The sequence below is a fragment of the Bos indicus x Bos taurus genome, chromosome 2 (genome assembly GCF_003369695.1).
Source record: "Bos indicus x Bos taurus breed Angus x Brahman F1 hybrid chromosome 2, Bos_hybrid_MaternalHap_v2.0, whole genome shotgun sequence".
Classification (NCBI taxonomy): Eukaryota; Metazoa; Chordata; class Mammalia; order Artiodactyla; family Bovidae; genus Bos; species Bos indicus x Bos taurus.
Window position 1 is genome coordinate 1,996,278 of NC_040077.1, and position 22,044 is coordinate 2,018,321.

The following is a 22,044-nucleotide window of genomic DNA, read 5'->3' on the forward strand; positions in this document are numbered from 1 at the left end:
TTAAAAAAAAATTAATTGAAGGATAATTGCTTTACAGAATTTTGCTGTTTTCTGGCAAACCTCAACACAAATCAGCAATCCCTTCCCTTCTGAACCTCCATCTCATCTCCCTTTCCATCCCACCACCCTAGGTTGATACAGAGCCCCTGTTTGAGTTTCATGAGCCGTACAGCAAATTCCCTTTGGTTATCTATTTTACATATGGTAATTTAAGTTTCCATGTTACTTTTTCCATATATCTCACCCTCTCCTCCCCTCTCTCCATGTCCATAAGTCTATTCTCTGTGGCTTCTTTTTTTTTTTTTTCAGTCTTGCATTGATTTTATTTTATTTTTTTAATTAATTTATTTTTAATTTATTATTATTATTTTTTACTTTACAATATTGTATTGGTTTTGCCATACATCAATATGCATCTGCCACGGCTGTACATGTGTTCCCCATCCCGAACCCCCCTCCCACTTTCCTCCGCATAGCATCCCTCTGGGTCATCCCAGTGCACCAGTCCCAAGCTTCCTGTATCCTGCATCGAACCTGGACTGGCGATTCGTTTTTATATGATATTACACATGTTTTAATGCCATTCTCCCAAATCATCCCCCCCCCCCCACCCCACAGAGTCCAAAATACTGTTCTATACATCTGTGTCTCTTTTGCTGTCTTGTATACAGGGTTGTCATTACCATCTTTCTAAATTCCATATATATGCATTAGTATACTGTATTAGTGTTTTTCTTTCTGGCTTACTTCACTCTGTATAATAGGCTCCATACAGATGGCTAACAAACACATGAAAAGATGCTCAACATCACTCATTATCAGAGAAATGCAAATCAAAACCACTATGAGGTATCATTTCACGCCAGTCAGAATGGCTGCAATCCAAAAGTCTATAAGAAATAAATGCTGGAGAGGATGTGGAGAAAAGGGAACCCTTTTACACCGTTGGTGGGAATGCAAACTAGTACAGCCACTATGGAGAACAGTGTGGAGATTCCTTAAAAAACTGGAAATAGAACTGCCATACAACCCAGCAATCCCACTGCTGGGCATACACACCGAGGAAACCAGAATTGAAAGAGACACGTGTACCCCAATGTTAATCGCAGCACTGTTTATAATAGCCAGGAAATGGAAGCAACCTAGATGTCTATGAGCAGATGAATGGATAAGAAAGCTGTGGTACATATACACAATGGAGTATTACTCAGCCTTTAAAAAGAATACATTTGAATCAGTTCTAATGAGGTGGATGAATCTGTGGCTTCTTTTAAGACCTAGTTTCTGTTGATGTCTGTTCTGTACCAAGAGGGTTTCTCTCATCTAACTTAGTGCTTAGTTTGCTCCTGCAAACTAGCCAGCCTATAGTCTGGGCAGTATCTTCATTAAATTCATGCATTTCTTCCAAAATTGCCTGTCACCATAACTTCCATCATTCTTGTGAGCACTTTTAAGCTTGAACTTCTCCATACTCTGTTGCAAATAGTTAGTTCCTTTGGGAAGAAATTAAGAGTTGTATGTTTAATGCCTGCTAATTTCCCACCAGGGAAAATCTCTTAATTAAAGCTTTGGGCTGGAGATAGGGACAATGTCAAGCTTCTCTCTAAGTGACACATATGCTCTAGGATCTGAATTCTTGGTGCAGAGGAGGTGGTGAACTGAGTTCCTTTTGGTTTCCTCTCCTGATGTGGAAACACAATCCTATGAGCTGGAGGAAGAGCCATCACAGGCCTGGTAATCTCAGTTCACGCCCCCACAATAAAGCCTCAATTCCATGAGTGGGAACTGGTTGGAAAAATGGAGGTCCCCCCCGTAACTGCAGTCATTCAGCAACAGGTAGTTGGGGGCAAGATAAGAAATATTGATGTTCAGCTTCTCCAAGGAAGAAAGCCCTCTAGCAGGGAGCTGGGGAGAGGGAGCCCTGGGTTCTTGGCTGCAAGTAGTCTGGAGTGGAGTCTTTGTTTTGCTGAACTTGGAAAAGGGAGGAAGGGAATTGTCTAGGTTGAAACACCACAGACCCCCTAACCAAATTGTGTAGATTTTCTTGAATATATAATTCTTCATTTGCTTTTTGTCCTTAAGATCATTTTTAGAGGCTTTACATGAATATATTAAAAAAATAATCTGCATTATTTTTACTAGGGAGCAGTTCAGTGGAGTGCTTCACACTGTTGTACTGGAACTGACCTTGAGAATCATAATCTTCACTGACTTGACCTGTGTCCCACATTTATGTCCATTTTTGACTTCAGACAGTTTCCAGATAATAGGGAGAAAAGCTGTGGGTGTCCCACCCGGTTAGGGGAACTTGTGTACAGGGCTGTATTCCTTGAAGCTGTTATAGATGCAATTCTTTTTCCTGCTATAAAACTTTAGACATGTGGCAATTCAGCGGTGATGTATGAGACCTCACAGGTGACTCTCAAAGAATCTAGAGAAGGCAGTGCTATATCCATGGGATGTTATTATCAAATTAGGGGGGCTAATCATATATTCTATGTGGATTCCAACAAGAATCCATAGTGCTGAAATCACTGGGACATAAAACATTATCCTGAATTTCCACATTACTCAAGCATAACTGTAACACTTCTATTTCAAATCAAACCAAGTCAAAACAAACAAGCAAAACCAACTAAAATGAAAGCAAAACCAACTAAAATCAAAACTCTTTTGTGACAATGCTGTTTTCAAGTCAGAAATCTGTATCTACTCCTCACAGAGCCTTCCTACACTAAAGAAAATCATTCAAACCTCTTAAGCAAAAGAGGAAACCCTTCCTATTTACTGAGCTTCACTGGTAATTTAGCTTTTGTTTGTCTTGTTTTGATTTTCTCTCTGAAGAAGATTGCTTCATTATATTTCTTTAGAATCTTTGCTTGGGAAACACCTCATTTGTTAAAAATAATATCTTCTATTTATCAAATACTTACACTGAGCCAGGTGCTGGCCTCATTCATTCCCAAACATTTATTCATGAACTGGTGTAACAAGCGCTGTTATACATACTGGGAACACAAAACTTCCATGGCTCTAATGCTTGGAGGCCAGCAGGGTGAAGCAAATAACTACTTGAATGAAGTTGTCAAATAATAACCATAAAGCAAATGAACTTTTCATTACCTCTAAATTAGGGGTTTCTGTTCAACGAGAGTAATAGTAGTGAAAGCCAATAGGTGTGGGAAAAGACAATAGGAATTCCTTCAAAGTACAAGGAAAAGAAGGGACATTCCAGTAGAAAAATAGGTGAAAGAAGTGAGCAGGCAATTCATACACATGGAAACACCAAAGACTAACAAACCCATGAAGAGATGTTCACAGTGCAAGTTAGAATCAATACAAGAAACTACTTCACATCCAACAGAATAGCTACAATTAGATAAGAGGCAAGATCAAGTGTTGATAAGGATGTGGGTAGACAGGAACTCTGGAGTGTGAAGTGTGTGAACATCCCACAGGACTTGGTGAAATTTAGAGCATGTGCCCTAAGAATAGCAACCCAACTCTTGCTAAGTGCCTCAGAGAATCTTTGATGGCCTGTTGGGAGATCATGTGTCTTTTCATTTATGATGGACTGAAATAGGGGCAACTTGGTGTCCACTATATGGTGCTGGAAATAAAATAAGGAGGAAGATAGCTGTGAAATAACAGTCAACAACAGCATTGAGAAGCTGTAATCTAGATGTGCATAGAGTGCTGCTGCTAAGTCACTTCAGTTGTGTCTGACTCTGTGCGACCCCATAGACTGCAGCCCACCAGGCTCTGCTGTCCCTGGGATTCTCCAGGCAAGAACACTGGAGTGGGTTGCCATTTCCTTCTCCAATGCATGAAAGTGAAAAGTGAAAGTGAAGTCGCTCAGTCATGTCTGACCCTCAGTGCCCCATGGACTGCAGCCTTCCAGGCTCCTCTGTCCATGGGATTTTCCAGGCAAGAGTACTGGAGTGGGGTGCCATTGCCTGCATAGAGTGAAATGATGTAAATTCAAAACTTATGGTCAAGTTAAAATATAAGAAGAAACAGAATGAAGTTTAAAGGCTAATATAACTCATGTAATGTACATAGATATATGTATATACAGATATAAAAGGCTAATATAACTCATGTAATTTACATAGATATATGTATATACAGATATAAAATGGTACTATATCTTTTATAAAGATCTGTGCATATTTAAGGACATATATCAAAATTCGTTGAATGCATTTGAGGAATGAGAATGGGAGTAAGAGATAAGTGGGAGCTATCTATATTTCCTATATTTCTAAGGAACACCTAGAAATATAAATAAATACTAATATAGATATAGACTTGTTATATACATGTCTATAGACATGTCTATAGACATGTAATATACAACTATATACATGTTATATGTAACACCTAGAAATATAAATATAAATAAATACTAATAAAGATATAGATATGTTCTGTGGATTATGGAATGCTAGCTCAGCTCTGCCCCTGATGTGCACCCACCACCAAAATAGAATCTTTGAAAACTTAGCAAAGTCATCACCAGGAATTATTTAACTACAGTTGTGATGAGGGATCAGAAGGCTGTAAATTAATATTCCCATCTTAATGGGTTCTTTTGGGGAAACATATTTCTATGTTAATATATCTGTTATCCAGCCCCCAATACAAGGTGGTCCATTGTGGACTGTGTATTGGGACAGGGACTTCCACTTATCTTTTCTTCACATCAAACTTGTTGATCAATCCCTGGAGTCCTCTGGAAGCAGTAGTTTACTAGATAGAGGGAGACTGAGATGTGAGCAAGGGATGAGCTGGACAAATAATTTTATAAGGTGCTATCATGGGAGAAGCTGACTCATTTTAAATTAAAAAAAAGAAAATGCCCCAATGCTAAAAGCCATGAAAAAGGGGCAGAAAAAATGTCTTTTTGAGATGGCAGGGTGAGAGATCCCTTCCAATAGGACAGTCAGGGAGGACTTTGCACAGAAGCTGGCCCATTTGAAGTTGGTCTTGAGGGAAAGGTGGGTTTCTGATTTGTAGTGATGGGAGAAGGCAGTTCAGGAGATGGGCTAACACAAATGGGGAGGTGGGCTGGGAATTGGGGATAAGACCACACTATAGAGCTCACAGGACAGGACTTCAGGGCCTTCTTCACTGCTGTGTTCCTAGCACCTGGCATGGGGTAGAAGCTCAAAAATCCTTGTTGAATAAATGAAGGAGTGGGGGAGTCGTCTGAATCATCGGCTTCAGGGAGGTGGAAGAGATGAACAAGATATGCCTAGGGGGCCTGAAGATGCCCCAACAACATGCTCCATTTTCTCTCAGTGTTTTTACCAGCCAGACAGATTTCCTAACAGGCATGGGGCTCCCTTGGCCCCACATGCCATTCCCTCGTGGAAACTTGCCTCTTTATACTGGAAAATGCATATGGAAAGGACTATTTTTTGAGCTCCTGGAAGACATCACAGGCAAAACTACTGTTGTATCCTAGAGATGTGGAGCAGAGGTTCTAGGTTGAATCCTTTTCCATCAATAGCACTGGAGCTGGGGTTCAGCCCAGGTCTGTGGTGGCTCAGTGGTAAAGAATCTGCCTGCAATGCAGAACTCACAGGAGTTGTGGGTTCAATTCTTGGGGTCAGAAGATCCCCTGGAGAAGGGAATGGCAACCCACACCAGTATTCTTGCATGGAGAATCCTATGGACAGAGTAACCAGGCGGCCTACAGTCCATGGGGTTGCAATAAGTCAGACATGACTGAAGAAGTTTAGCTTGTGCTTCATCTTGAAGTTCATGTGATATTCCCCAGCCCTTGCACATTGTGAGGCCACCGGCCAGGAGACCAAGCCCAGACTAAGGTAGTGCTCAAACTGCTGTCCCACCCAAAAGTCTACTGACTCATTTCATGTCTTCTGCAGTGTAGGTTCGCTGGGGCATCTTGCAGGGTCTGTGTGCAGAGAGGAGCCATGGGGCGGAAGGTGTTTCCTGAAGCTCAGATAGAGAATATCCATCATCTTGCCTCTGGACTGCCATCAAAATCCTCTGTCAGCATGGGCCATAAGCTTTACCTTCGCTTCAGGCAGCACTAGCGGGTCATCTCTTTGTTGAGCCTGCTGGCCATGGTTATCTTTCAACAAGACAGTAATGTTTCTTCATATGCTCTTATCTCCATTTCACTTTTTTACTGTCGGTCATTTTCCTATTGCCTCTTCCCCCACCTACATTTAGTTTCTTTCTTTTCAGTGAATGCAGAAAGCCTTCCCAGAACAAACAAAGCAATAATTAAATCAGTGACTTCCCTGAGGTTCCTCTTCCTGCTACCTGGGTTACTGTGAAGTTTAGGAGATGGATCACTGGCACATTTTCTGCTTTTCAGAATGTGGTGGCTCTCACTTTTAGAGGAATTGTAAGGATTGCACAGGCCTGTGAGGGAACATCTGGATTCAGGCCTTTGGCTTTGAGCCCATGATTGTCCTGCCCCAGCCCCTGCAGGGCCTGACCATCTGGCTCTGTCCCAGCACCCAAGGAAGGAACTCCACTGCCCATTTGTTCTTCTTTCCATCCATGAGTTATTCACAGTGCTTGGCTGAGGAGTGACTTCTCCAGCTGTGGAGTTATTAGTGTCTGTGGGTAGAGGGGGAGATGGAAAGCCTGCCTGAATTCCTAAGCATGGAAGAGAAAATGTTACCCAACTCAGGTCTGACTCCTTACTGCTGGAAAATCAATACCCAAGAGAGAGGCAAATGTTGATAGAAAGGAAGAATGCTTTTAATCATGATGCCAGCTATCTGGGGAGATGGTGGACTCAGTATCCCCCCTCCCCCCAAATGAAGATTCTCTTAGGCCATGAAAGTTTTTAAAGGCAAAAAGGAAGTAAGTTAATCATTGAGATGGGGGTCAGAGTGGTCACCATTCCCCATTGTGTTCAGGCATGTGGACTTCTTGTGATCTTCCTTTCAAAGTTGTCTTGTTCACACAGTTTGTTCTAGATATTACTGAAGGGGAAGCAAAGGAACAGATCTGGTCATCTGTTAGTTACTTATTCTTCATTTCTACTTCGTTGATCTAAGAAAAGAATCAAGAGTATAGGCAAGATATTGTATGATTAAAAGATTTGAAAAGTGCGGTAGGGCAGGATATGAGTAGAGCATGGAGAGAGGGTGCCTGGTTAAAGGTTAGTGACCAGACCAAAGGTATCTCCTGCAGATAGCTCTTTCCTGCAAAGACCACCTTCTGCTCTTAGAGAGATGGCAGAGGGTGGTCTTGACTCAGGTTCAAACCCTGGGTTGGGAAGATCCCCTGGAGGAGGGCACAGAAACCCACTCCAGTATTCTAGCCTGGAGAATCCCATGGACAGAAAAGCCTGGTGGGCCACAGCCCATGGGGTTGCAAAGAGCTGGACACAACTGAAGCAACTTAGCACACACATACACACATGCGCAAGGCATGGAGGAAAGTCAGGAGTACCGGGGTCTCGAGTGTGGAAGCAAAGTAGCCTGGGCTCTTGCTCTGCTTGAAAAATAAATTTCTCTAAGAGGCAAAGCCTGCAAAAACAGGTACAAAATTTATTATCAGAGACACAGTTTGTTTAAGACAGAAGCAAGGCAGAGATACAGACCAGGAGAGAAAGGGTTTGAGCGTCTTCCCTAAAGAGGAAGAGTGCAATGAAGAGGTGGTTAAATCATTTATATAGGGCAGTCCTTCTGGGTCTTTGTTTACCTTTGGACAATTATCTGGTTTCTTTTTCCACACCTGACCTGACCTAGGACCCTCCCCAACATGCGTGTGAAACTTTATGCCAAGATGGATTCCAGTGCGGAGGCCTGTGGGAACATGTCCACACTTATTATGGGGTGGCACCCCTCCCTTTTTGAGATGCAAGGAGCTTTACTGCACATGTGCAGATAGGGAGGCTTCCTTGACCTCAGGATTGATATATGTGGTCCTCCTATCTCTCAGTCCCTGCCATTAACTCTGTCCTTAGAGTGTCAGGGAGAATAGAACTCCAATTTACTCTGTTTGAAAGACTCCAACTGCTCTGCCCAGGGGCCCTTCTACCTCCTACCTCATTTCCTGCCAAACGCTGCTTACAAAAACACACTCACACTCTCTCTTAGGCATTCACACCTGCTCATACACATGTACACATACTCATATACTCACCAGCATTCAAAATCCACATGTTCTCTCTCAAGAAATCAGCCCCATCATTTCCAGTCCAAGAGGAAACACACTGGGTATGTATGAATCATGCCACGTGTGTGGAAGATCTCTCCAGCCACAGTGAGATTTGAGGTTTAGTTAAATAAAGACCATAGAATTAGACAAAATGACTTGTGACTTACAACTGTCACTTTGAAAGCAATATTTTAAAATGCAAAATGAAATGGTAGAAGTACAGGTTATACCTGGGACTCAGGGTTGGGGGGTGGGGGTGTTTAGGGCTGGGATCTGCTGACTCTGCTGGAGAAATGTCTGACCCCCTACCCAGTTCCTTTGGTATTTTTTTTCCAGCACTGGAATCACACCAATCTTTTATCTCTAAGGACTGTGAAATATGCAAACCACCAGATTCTGTGGTGCTGGAGAAGACCCTTTAGAGTCCCTTGGACAGCAAAGAGATAAAAACAGTCAATCCTAAAGGAAATCAACCCTGAATACTCATTGAAAGGGCTGATGCTGAAGCTGAAGCTCCAGTACTTTGGCTACCTAAGGCAAGGAGCTGACTTTTTGGAAAAGATCCTGATGCTGGGAAAGATTGAAGGCAGGAAAAGAAGGGGATGACAGAGGATGAGACTGTTGGATGGCATTACGGACTCAATGGACATGAGTTTGAGCAAACTCTGGGATGGTGAAGGACAGAGAAGCCTGGCGTGACGCAGTCCATGTTGCAAACATTAGGACACAACTGAGTGACAGAATAACAAATGGTGTGACCTCACATTCCCGGGGTCCAGCCCCAGTTGGATCCAAGGATGTCCTCAGGAGGATGGTGTTGGCGAAAGGACAGCAAAGGGGAGAGACAGAGGCTTGACCTGACTGGTTTACGTGGGAAACCAATAAAGTGCGTGACACCCGAACTTGCTCTGACCATGGAGGCTGCAGGCACCCTCTCGAATAGCTGAAGGTGCCCCACCTTAGGCACCTTCTTGAGTGGGTCTTAGAAGCCCAGGCAGGTAAGTGGTCTCAGAGAGCCCCCAAGCTCCAAATCAGTCATCCTGAAGGAAGAACAGAGAAGAAAAGGAGAGAAAAGGAAGGAAGAACGACACGGGGAGACCAAGCCTGATGAGCAAGGCCCGTAGCTTTATTTTCAAAGGGAGCTTACATACCTTAAGTTGTGCATAGAGGATAATAGGGGGTGTAAAATCATGCAAAGTCTTTGATCCTTATCAAGACCAGGCTTTCTTTTCTGCAAACTTATCATATACAAATGCTTTAGGCGATTTACATCATCTTCTGGCCAGAAGGCCTATTAATATTTTATGACTCTTTGTTCCAATAAAGGTTAGTTAACCAGAAAACTTGTTTTTTTCTAAGAGTAATTATTTTAAAGTTTGGCGCCATCCTCTGAAAGTGTTAGATAAAGTTGCATTCCTATAGGGCAAAGGTGCAGTGGGCTTACAACAAGGGAAGAATTTATTATCTTAAGGGTCTAAAGTTGTTAACACCAAGGCCACTACTTATTTTTTCTATATACCAACTATATTAATACACTCCCAAGGACACAATACAGGGGATGTGGAAACTTGGCAGCAAGGATTGGCTCAACAATAAAATCCTCTACTAGTTCTATTCTAATAGTTTCTAACTCCCCGAGAGGCTCTATACTATTTGAATATCTCAAGCTTCCCATGCCTCTCGGTTGGGAGGCTGTAAACAATTGTATGCATAGCTGTAGGAGTCCAGATAAACCTGTCAGGCAAGTTAGAGGGCCATCTGAGGGGTTTGGATTGAAACACTCCTAATATGCCCAGGAGGCTAATTGACTAGAGCTCTAAGTTGATTTCCTTCAGAGAAAGGTGAACGGGGATAGCCCCCTGTTAATGTCCGAGGAGTTGGTGAAAGTCATAAAATAGTAAAATAGGCAGACTCTGGTTTTGGGGTAGATGCTCAGGCAGATCCAGGGGGCCCTTCGAACCCTGACTTGCCTTTGCATATCAGGCCTCTCCGCATGACCTTTGTCATGGGTGGGAACTCCCATGCTGGCTCCCGGCATCTCCCTCTTTTTTATTCCTTAAGACAGCCAGATGCAATTCAGTCGCGAGCTTCTGAGTGCTCTGTCAAAGAGTTCTGACAATACAAGGAAGAATAATTACGAGAAGCAGAATTAAAACAACCACAGCAGCATAGCTAAAAATAGTAGATAGAAAGTTCTTTCCTGAAATGAAGTTAGAGAATGTGTGGAAGAAGTCACTTGCTACTCCTGCGGCAGTAAAATCTAATTGGGAGTGTTCCATGGTTGTTATTTGATTGTGAAGTTTCCCTAAATCTAAACTAATGTCAGAGCTGTTCCAGACACCTGAAATATGATTTTTAATTTTTTCCCAGTTATAATCTGTCTCGTTTACTTTCAGGGGTGTTACACAAATCCACAGGTAGTCGGCATGACAGGACAGTGCCAATCTCACTTTTAAAGCCTGCAATTCAGTTCGAATATGCATTATTGCTTCCTCTAGGGCATCTATCCTCATCTCTAGCTTCCTGTGTTGCCAATGTTAAAGAGACATTTTTGGACATAGTATCAACATATTGAGCAGTATGTACTTGTTGAGTCAATGATATTGCTGCCATAGTAACAGAAGTAATTGCGGTTACTAAAGCTGTTATTCCCAGGATAAGTAAGTCCACAAACTGTCGTGATCGCATTAAATCTTGTAGTTGTTGTAATACAGCAAGACCATAATTATCATACTAATGCGGGGCGTTGCAACACCACAAAAGAGCGAACATTATATTGAGGGGTCAAACAAGATGAGAGCATACATTGTTCACAAGTTACTATATTAGGTCCACCTGTATAATTCATGTGTATATTAAGTCTCTTGGAGTCATTAGTGAAGAGAAAAACATAAGGCGAGGGTAGACAAGCTAAAATAGAATAAGTAGAAATATTTTCTGGCCGGGTTAAGGTAATAGGGGCAGTAGCGGTAACGGCCCTCCAAATTTCTGGTTGCCAATAAGTTCTGCCCTTAGCTGTATAAGACAGCATAGGAGGAACGAATTGATTACGATGCCATCTAGTGGCGTGTAATGGCCAAGGAATTAAATATGCTTTCCAATTTTCAAATCTCCTTGTAAATTTATGATGAATCCTTGGATCCTGACCTGGATCCGGGTTGCTCCAGTCCTGAATGGAATTTCCTCCTTTTGGTATTCTGTAGTCAATTCTAGAATTATAAATACAATATTTCCAAATCGGATACCCTGAACGACGATCTATAGTGTTCCATATGGCATCTGTAGGGGCAACACGACGACAATTTGGATATTCTGGTGGAGCATAAACATGCAGGGATTCATAAGGGTCAAGGACCCCGGGCATACGAGCCAGTAATATCCAAACTGAGCGAAATGTTAAGAATGGAGAATCTGTTATAATTGCTTTTTTAGAGGCTCCAATACATCCTACTTTGGTAGGAGTAATAAAGCTTTCTGTATGAGAAGGGAAGTTAAAACAAATAGGAAGATCATCTGTTAATCCCCTAAAGGTATAATTTAAATCAATAGGGTATTCATTCTTTGTATAGGAAGCATATGATCCTCCCAATAAACGAGGCTGGTTTGTGTGGACCCGTATAGGGTCACTGTTCCAAGTAACTACTTTAAAGGTAGGAGGATCTGGGAAGTATACACAATACTTTTCTGCAGTGGAGGAGGAGGCGTTTACCTGGCAAGATAGTAAGGCAAGCATAGCAATAAACACTCTCTCTGGAGAGACCTGCAGGGAAGCTATCCCTTGTTCCTGGTGACAGAGTGTCTTAATCTGTCCCCAGGTAGGTATAGAGGCTTGTTGAGTGGCCTGCGTAGGACATCCCAGTGATTTCCTGTGGGGTAAAGAATTAGGGGGAATAGTATCTCTTATACGGAGTTGTGACCTCTGTCTGGTGGGTGCTTCCTCTTCCTGTTCATCCGGGATCTCTTGTGTCATTCGTCTCAAGATCAGCTGGGCTTCCCGTGTTGGCAGAGGGAGTGGAGGTAGAGGAGGTCCCTTTCTTTTTTGTGGTCGCGGCAGTGGAAGGACCAGGTGCCTGGGGGGCTGTGACATGACGAATCAGTCTGTCCGGGATCCAAATTGGAGAATCTATGTCCTGTGGAAAAACACAAGCATATCCTTGGCCGCTAGTTAATAATGGGTCGGGACCCCTCCATTGTCCAGAGAGGAGGTCCTTCCACTTCACCAATGGCTTTTTATTTTGTTGTTCGGGACACCAGTGATGAAGCATTGCAGTGGCTCCGGATGAATCAACATTCAGGTTGTTTATTACAAAGAGAGCATGCTGCAGGATCTGATGGGGGGAACTATATTTAAATTCCCCTTCCTGTAATTTTTGAATTTGAATTTTTAAAGTTTGATGTGCCCTTTCTACTATAGCTTGTCCTTGTGGATTATAGGGATGCCTGTATTGTGTTTTATATGAAACTTTATACAAAAATCTTGGAAAGGCTTAGAAGTATAAGTAGGGGCATTATCAGTTTTTAAACCCTTTGGCAAACCTAAATATGAAAAACAAGTAAAGAGATGTTGCACTACATCTTTATAGGCCTCTTCAGTACGAGCAGTTGCAATAATGACATGAGAAAAAGTATCTACAGTTATGTGAACAAAAGACAATTTTCCAAATGAAGAGACATGAGTTACATTCATCTGCCAGAGTACATTAGGTCTGAGACCATGAGGGTTAACTCCCATAGGTAAATTATTTACAGTAGTGGGACAAAGTGAACAGGAGTGAACAATTTCTCGCATAGATTCACAGGGAATCTGAAACTGATATCTTAAGGCATTAGCATTTTGATGACAGAGTGAGTGAGAGGCTTGAGCCTCTTCAAAGGCAGGAGCCACTGTAAATTTAGTTAGTGAATCTGACAAGTCATTTAAGGCATTTAAAGGTCCAGGCAATCCAGAATGAGCTCGAATGTGGCCAATAAAATATGCTCTCAGTTTCATTCTCAAATTTGCTGCTGTAGTTTAGTTAACAAGTGAAATATAGCAGTTTTGTTCTCGGGCGGAACCACAGTCTCAATGTGTGGAAACAGCCTGATGCATACTGAGAGTCAGAGTAAAGGTTAAATTTCTCCTCTGCAAACATAACAAAAGCCTCTATAACAGCTGTGAGTTCAGCTCTTTGAGCTGAAGTTTCCTGTGTTTGTAAAACCTTATGCTTATCTCTTGTAACTATAGAAGCTCTGCCATTAGCTGACCCATCAGTAAAGGCCATTTGAGGGCCTGGAATGGGGGTGTTTGCACCTAACAGGGAAAATAACTAGATGTTTAGATATAAAGTTTAGCAAAACATGTGAAGGTAAATGATGCAGAATTTGACCAAAATAATTTCCTATAGCAATCTGCCAATTTCCATCAAACATTAGAAGAGCATCAAGCTGTTCTTTATTATATGGAATATGGAATTACAATTTCTGATGGCTCTTTATCAAATAACTCAATGCTCCGGTTTCTCCCCTTTAATATTAAAGTAGCAACTAAACCCGGATAGGAAGCCACTACCTTTTTAGCTTGAGCAGGAAGATGGACCCACTCTAGGGGGGTGTTCTGACATAAAATTCCTGTAGGTACAGTTGGGGTAGCCAGGCAAAAGAATTGCCAGGCGGCTACTAATTCAATTCTTTTTACATAACTATCAGATAAAGCCTTTTCTACTTTGTCTAGGGCTTCCTGAGCCTCAACAGTTAATTGCCTTTTTGAAGTTGGATCAGGATCACTGCACAGAATGTTAAAAAGAGGTTTTAGCTCAGCAGTGGTTAATTTTAAATAGGGTCTTATCCAATTAATATCACCTAAAAGTTTCTGATAATCATTTAAAATAACAAGATGGTCTTTTCTCAATTGTAAAGGGGCATGAGTCACTGTTTCAGAATTTATAACCCTTCCTAAATAAGTTATAGGTGGATTGGTTTGAGTTTTCTCTGGGGCAATTTTTAAGCCTCTAGCTGACAGTGCCTGAGTCAAATCTTGGAGAGCAGTTTGCAAATGAGCTCTATTTGGATGAGCTATTAAAATATCATGCATGTGATGAATCATATATACTTGTTCATATTTAGCCCTAATATCTTCTATAGCAGCACTGACAAATTTTTGACATAAGGTAGGTCTATTTTTCATTCTCTGGGGTAACACTTTCCATTGAAACCTTAAATAAGGCTGTTTAAAATTTTCTGATGGCAGACTAAAGGCAAATCACTTTTTATCTTCAGCACTTAAGGGAATGTGAAAAAACAGTCTTGTAATCAATTATAATAATATTATATCCCTCTGGAATGGCTACTGGGGAAGGCAGCCCAGGTTGTAAGGCCCCCATGTCTCCCATAGTGGCATTAATCGCTTTTAGATCTTGTGAAAGTCGCCACTTGCCAGATTTTTTCTTAATGACAAAAATAGGAGTGTTTCAGGGGCTATTAGAGGGTTCAATATGTCCCAATTGCAGCTGTTAAGAGATTAACATCTTCAGTTCAGTTCAGTCAGTTCAGTTGCTCAGTCGTGTCCGACTCTTTGCGAACCCATGAATCGCAGCATGCCAGGCCTCCCTATCCACCACCGACTCCCAGAGTTCACCGAGACTCACGTCCATCGAGTCAGTGATGCCATCCAGCCATCTCATCCTCTGTCGTCCCCTTCTCCTCTTGCCCCCAATCCCTCCCAGCATCAGAGTCTTTTCCAATGAGTCAACACTTCGCATGAGGTGGCCAAAGTACTGGAGTTTCAGCTTTAACATCATTCCTTCCAAAGAAATCCCAGGGCTGATCTCCTTCAGAATGGACTGGTTGGATCTCCTTGCAGTCCAAGGGACTCTCAAGAGTCTTCTCCAACACCACAGTTCTAAAGCATCAATTCTTCGGTGCTCAGCCTTCTTCACAGTCCAACTCTCACATCCATACATGACCACAGGAAAAACCATAGCCTTGACTAGATAGACCTTTGTTGGCAAAGTAATGTCTCTACTTTTGAATATGCTATCTAGGTTGGTCATAACTTTCCTTTCAAGGAGTAAGCGTCTTTTAATTTCATGGCTGCAGTCACCATCTGCAGTGATTTTGGAGCCCCCGAAAATAAAGTCTGACACTGTTTCCCCATCTATTTCCCAGGAAGTGATGGGACCAGATGCCATGATCTTTGTTTTCTGAATGTTGAGCTGTAAGCCAACTTTTTCACTCTCCTCTTTCACTTTCATCAAGAGGCTTTTGAGTTCCTCTTCACTTTCTGCCATAAGGGTGGTGTCATCTGCATATCTGAGGTTATTGATATTTCTCCCAGCAATCTTGATTCCAGCTTGTGCTTCTTCCAGTCCAGCGTTTCTCATGATGTACTCTGCATAGAAGTTAAATAAACAGGGTGACAATATACAGCCTTGACGTACTCCTTTTCCTATTTGAAACCAGTCTGCTGTTCCATGTCCAGTTCTAACTGTTGCTTTCTGACCTGCATATAGGTTTCTCAAGAGGCAGGTCAGGTGGTCTGGTATTCCCATCTCTTTCAGAATTTTCCACAGTTTATTGTGATCCACACAGTCAAAGGCTTTGGTATAGTCAATAAAGCAGAAATATATGTTTTTCTGGAACTCTCTTGCTTTTTCCATGATCCAGCAGATGTTGGAAATTTGATCTCTGGTTCCTCTGCCTTTTCAAAAACCAGCTTGAACATCAGGAAGTTCACGGTTCATGTATTGCTGAAGCCTGGCTTGGAGAATTTTGAGCATTACTTTACTAGCATGTGAGATGAGTGCAATTGTGAGGTAGTGTGAGCATTCTTTGGCGTTGCCTTTCTTTGGGATTGGAATGAAAACTGGCCTTTTCCAGTCCTGTGGCCACTGCTGAGTTTTCCAAATTTGCTGGCATCTTGAGTGCAGCAATTTCACAGCATCATCTTTCAGGATTTGAAATAGCTCAACTGGAATGCCGTCACCTCCACTAGCTTTGTTCGTAGTGATGCTTTCTAAGGCCCACTTGACTTCACATTCCAGGATATCTGGCTCTAGGTCAGTGATCACACCATCTGATTATCTGGGTCATGAAGATCTTTTTTGTACAGTTCTTCTGTGTATTCTTGCCACCTCTTCTTAATATCTTCTGCTTCTGTTAGGTCCATACCATTTCTGTCCTTTATCGAGACCATCTTTGTATGAAATGTTCCCTTGGTATCTCTAATTTTCTTGAAGAGATCTCTAGTCTTTTCCATTCTGTTGTTTTCCTCTATTTCTTTGCATTGATGGCTGAGGAAGGCTTTCTTATCTCTCCTTGCTATTCTTTGGAACTTTGCATTCAGATGCTTATATCTTTCCTTTTCTCCTTTGCTTTTTTCTTCTCTTCTTTTCACAGCTATTTGTAAGGCCTCCCCAGACAGCCATTTTGCTTTTTTGCATTTCTTTTCCATGGGAATGGTCTTGATCCCTGTCTCCTGTACAATGTCATGAACCTCCATCCATAGTTCCTCAGGCACTCTATCCAGCAGATCTAGTCCCTTAAATCTATTTCTCACTTCCACTGTATAATCATAAGGGATTTGATTTAGGTCATACCTGAATGGTCTAGTGGTTTTCCCTACTTTCTTCAATTTATGTCTGATTTTGGTAATAAGGAGTTCATGATCTGAGCCACAGTCAGCTCCTGGTCTTGTTTTGGTTGACTGTATAGAGCTTCTCCATCTCTGGCTGCAAAAATATAATCAGTCTGATTTCAGTGTTTACCATCTGGTGATGTCCATGTGTATAGTCTTCTCTTGTGTTGTTGGAAAAGGGTGTTTGTTATGACCAATGCATTTTCTTGGCAAAACTCTATGAGTCTTTGCCATCCATCATTCCGTATTCTAAGGCCAAATTTGCCTGTTACTCCAGGTGTTTCTTGACTTCCTACTTTTGCATTCCAGTCCCCTATAATGAAAAGGATATCTTTTTTTGGGGTGTTAGTTCTAAAATGTCTTGTAGGTCTTCATAGAACCGTTCAACTTCAGCTTCTTCAGCATTACTGGTTGTGGTATAGACTTGAATTACTGCGATATTGAGTGGTTTGCCTTGGAAATGAACAGAGATCATTCTGTCGTTTTTGAGGTTGTATCCAAGTACTGCATTTCAGACTCTTTTGTTGACCATGATGGCTACTTCATTTCTTCTGAGGGATTCCTGCCCGCAGTAGTAGATATAATGGTCATCTGAGTTAAATTCACCCATTCCAGTCCATTTTAGTTCGCTGATTACTAAAATGTCGATGTTCATTCTTGCCTTCTCCTGTTTGACCACTTCCAATTTGCCTTGATTCATGGACCTGACATTCCAGGTTCCTATGCAATATTGCTCTTTACGGCATCAGACCTTGCTTCTATCACCAGTCACATCCACAGATGGGTATTGTTTTAGCTTTGGTTCCATCCCTTCATTCTTTCTGGAGTTATTTCTCCACTGATCTCCAGTAGCATATTGGGCACCTACTGACATGGGGAGTTTCTCTTTCAGTATCCTATCATTTTGCCTTTTCATACTCATGGGGTTCTCAAGGCAAGAATCCTGAAGTGGTTTGCCATTCTCTTCTCCAGTGGACCACATTCTGTCAGATCTCTCCACCATGACCAGCCTGTCTTGTGTTGCCACAAGGGCATGGCTTAGTTTCATTGAGTTAGACAAGGCTGTGGTCCTAGTGTGATTAGATTGACTAGTTTTCTGTAAGTATGGTTTTAGTGTGTCTGCCCTCTGATGCCCTCTTGCAACACAGTCTTACTTAGGTTTCTCTTACCTTGGGCGTGGGGTATCTCTTCACTGCTGCTCCAGCAAAGTGCAGCCGGTGCTATTTACCTTGGATGAAGGGTATCTCCTCACCACCTCCCTTCCTGACCTTCAACATAGGATAGCTCCTCTAGGCCCTCCTGTGCCCGCTCAGCTACTGCTAGCTGCCAGTTAATTTTCTTTAGACAGAGGCCATTGTTCTACCCACACTGGGTCTTGAGATTTCCATGTAATGGGGTCAGCAGCAAAAACAATGGCCTACATTATAAATTTGGATATCCCAATCCTGTACATTGCTGTTGAGGGGTTGGGCAGATTGGCTCAATTATTCCTTCCTGTTGCTTACCTAATCCTTTTGATGGATCATAGCCCATATGGAGCATTTGGGAGGTCACTTTTTCATCGGGACTAAAAAGTAGCACTCCCATTTGAGACAGCATGTCCCTCTCACATAGAGTAAAGGGGATTGAAGGAACTACATAGGGTTGGAAAGTTCCACAGGTGTCCTCAAACTGCCAATCTAACATTTTTGCACTCTTAACTACTGTGGTGGCTCTCCCTATTCCCACCAAGTCGTTTTCAGTCATATGTGTTGGCCAGAAACTGGGCTAGTCTTTCCCAGAAATGCAGGAAACATCTGCTCCTGTATCTAACAGCCCCACAATAGACTTGCCACTAACCAAGATAGTTTTCATAGAGTGCTTCTGAGTAATCTCTGTCACCCAAAAGACCATATCACTGGATCCGAATCCTCTCTCTTGTCAGGCAGTGTGATAAGGCAAAAGTAAAAGTTGAGCTATTCTCTGTCCTTTATGAATTTGTATAGTTTTAATTGGGGGTGAGATAATAATCTGAATTTCTCCTGTGTAATCTGAATCAAACACTCCAGGAACAATTGTGAGTCCTTGCATGGCTAAGGAGCTTCTGCCCAGTGTAAATCCTACCAAACCTGTCGGTAATGGGTCTTTAACCCCTGTAGGGATTTTTATAGTAGGACTATCTGGTGTTAATATTGTTGAGGTGGTGGAACTGAAGTCCAGTCCTGTGCTGCCTGGGGTTGCTCTGATGAGCTCTGTGATGGGATGAAGGGTACGAATGGGTTCAAAGATGTTGCCCCAATTGCTGTCGGGGTCTGAGGCTGGCCCTTCAACCCATTTCCTGACTGCTGGTCAGGAACTAGCAAGGTTCCATTTTTATGGAATTTTGATCTACAGTCTTTTACCCAGTGATATCCCTTCTGACAACGAGGACAGGAGTCTTAGGGAGATTAAGAGTCATAGCAGTGGAGGCAGGATTTGGCAGATAAGAGTTAGCTGTTCTTTGGGGGCAGGCGTGCGTAAAGTGCCCCTCCTGGCCGCAAGAAAAGCAGGCTTTGGACAAGCCAGCATTCCGGCCTTGATTACTGAAATGACTCTTTGGCGGGTTATTCTTGTTTGTAAAAAAGGATTGAACTGTCTGTTGATAAGAATTTCCTTTTATGGCCATAGCTATAGCAACGCCCTGCATCATTGCAGGTCCTACATCTGCACATTGCCTTGATGTAATGTCCTACTCCCCCAGATTTTTTTTTTTTATAGAATGTAGAATAGCCTGGCAGGTAGAATTAGCATTTTCAAATGCCAGTTGTTTTATCAGTATTTCAGATGCCTCATTACTAGAAATTACTCTGTTGATTCCCTCTATAAGTCGTGATACAAAGTCCTCATATGGCTTCCCTGGCCTTTGTTTAATGTTTGAAAAGGAAGAGGTTGATTTCTTTTCTTGAGACAATAATCATCAGGCTCCAAGAGCGCAGGCTGATACCTGTTCTAAAGTTTCTTTGTCTAGATCCATCTGATCCCCGAGTGTTGCATAATCACCAATTCCTACCAACTTTTCTTTTACAATGTTGTTTCTGCCCTGTTTGAGGTTATCAATTGTTTTCCAATCATGAGGTGTCAGCCATAACTGCCAAGGCTTCTAACAATGTTAAAGTGTACGGGGCTGTAGCCCCATATAAGGCACAAGCCTGTCTGAGTTCTTTAAATAATTTCATTGGAAGGGGTTCCCAGAAAGGGACCTCTTCCCCACCCCTTTTCTGAAACACTACTGGAAAACAAGCCTCAAGGTGGGGATCAAATTCATCCTCTGGGCTAGAGAGGACCCTTCTCCAGGGAAGTTCTAGTGGAGGCCCCTCACCCCTATAGGGTGGAGGGGGCAAGCGGGGACTGAAGCATTCCCTGTTTTTCCTCTCCTGCTCCGGGGATCCTCTGCCTGTTTCATACTTAAATCTTACAGATGATCTGATTGGGGATGTTTCCCTCAGGCTCATAGGAGCGGATGGTGTGATTGGAGATATTTCCGTCAAGCTCCTAGGAGCGGATGGTCTGATTGGAGATGTTTCTCTTAGACTTTTAGGAGCGCCTTTAGATAAAAAGACCAATCCTCATCAGAATGGTATCGAGCTGCCGTTTCCTCTAAATCTTCCTCATCCTGAGGGGAGAGCTGATCTTTCTTCTCATCCCTATCTTTTACATGCTCATTGGCAGTCATAGTGGCTAGCCATTCATTTAGCTGCTGATAGCTAGGTATAGCTTTCTTTTCTTCACTTTCCTCTCGGACATGCACCTTTTTTCCTCACTTTCCTCTTTAACATGAACCTTTTCAGAATCAGGACCAGGGTCTAGAGCATCTCTAGTTATATTCCATAAGGAAAAGGCATCAGTGGGCACCTTTTTCGGACCGTGTTGACTATAACAAGTTTTTATCTGTTTTCCTACCTTTTCCCAAGTATCTAAGTTAACAGTGCCCTCTTCTGGAAACCAAGGACACTGCTCTTGTACGAATGTGAAAAAGGATTGAACATTAGCTTTCTTGACTTTAATTCCTTTTTTGCATAACAATTGCAAAATAACTCATAAAAAAAGTTGTCGTTCTTTTGACTCACTGTTACCCATGTCAGAAAATTTTTATCTTGTCTTATATTGCAAGATTCAACACTTCAACACTGAAATCTTGTCTTATATTGCAAGATTCAATATTTCAACAGTTCCCACTCCTACTCACCCTACCTTTATTATGCAGGGGGGTCCGTGACACCCTGAGTGGGGTCCTAGCCGTCCGAAAACTGCACAATGGGGGAGACTTACCTTTGGATAGCCTGTTCCGGGTGCCACTTACTGTGGTCCAGCCCCGGTTGGATCCAGGGATATCCTCAGGAGGACGACGTTGGCGAAAAGACAGCAAAGGGGAGAGACAGAGGCTTGACCTGACTGGTTTACGTGGGAAACCAATAAAGTTCGTGACACTGAACTTGCTCTGACCATGGAGGCTGCAGGCGCCCTCTTGAATAGCTGAAGGTGCCCCACCTTAGGCACCTTCTTGAGTGGGTCTTAGAAGCCCAGGCAGGTAAGTGGTCTCAGAGAGCCCCCAAGCTCCAAATCAGTCATCCTGAAGGAAGAACAGAGAAGAAAAGGAGAGAAAAGGAAGGAAGAACGACACGGGGAGACCAAGCCTGATGAGCAAGGCCCGTAGCTTTATTTTCAAAGGGAGCTTATATACCTTAAGTTGTGCATAGAGGATAATAGGGGGTGTAAAATCATGCAAAGTCTTTGATCCTTATCAAGACCAGGCTTTCTTTTCTGCAAACTTATCGTATACAAATGCTTTAGGCGATTTACATCATCTTCTGGCCAGAAGGCCTATTAACATTTTATGACTCTTTGTTCCAATAAAGGTTAGTTAACCAGAAAACTTGTTTTTTTCTAAGAGTAATTATTTTAAAGTTTGGCGCCATCCTCTGAAAGTGTTAAAGTTGCATTCCTATAGGGCAAAGGTGCAGTGGGCTTACAACAAGGGAAGAATTTATTATCTTAAGGGTCTAAAGTTGTTAACACCAAGGCCACTACTTATTTTTTCTATATACCAACTATATTAATTAATACACTCCCAAGGACACAATACAGGGGATGTGGAAACTTGGCAGCAAGGATTGGCTCAACAATAAAATCCTCTACTAGTTCTATTCTAATAGTTTCTAACTCCCCGAGAGGCTCTATACTATTTGAATATCTTAAGCTTCCCATGAATTTTCTTGGCAAAACTCTATTAGTCTTTGCCCTCCTTCATTCCGTATTCCAAG

General features: G+C 42.3%; 1 protein-coding gene across 1 annotated transcript; it reads right to left on the minus strand.

Moving 5' to 3' along the window:
- Nucleotides 1-10,018: 10,018 nt before the first annotated feature.
- Nucleotides 10,019-21,412, minus strand: LOC113900875 (endogenous retrovirus group K member 25 Env polyprotein-like). Its single transcript, XM_027554494.1, has 2 exons — nucleotides 21,053-21,412; nucleotides 10,019-12,284 (listed from the first exon to the last, which is right to left on the minus strand). The coding sequence occupies exon 2, from the start codon at nucleotides 12,239-12,241 to the stop codon at nucleotides 10,883-10,885; it is 1,359 nt and encodes a 452-aa protein (XP_027410295.1). The 5' UTR covers nucleotides 12,242-12,284; nucleotides 21,053-21,412; the 3' UTR covers nucleotides 10,019-10,882.
- Between the last annotated feature and the right edge of the window lie 632 nt (nucleotides 21,413-22,044).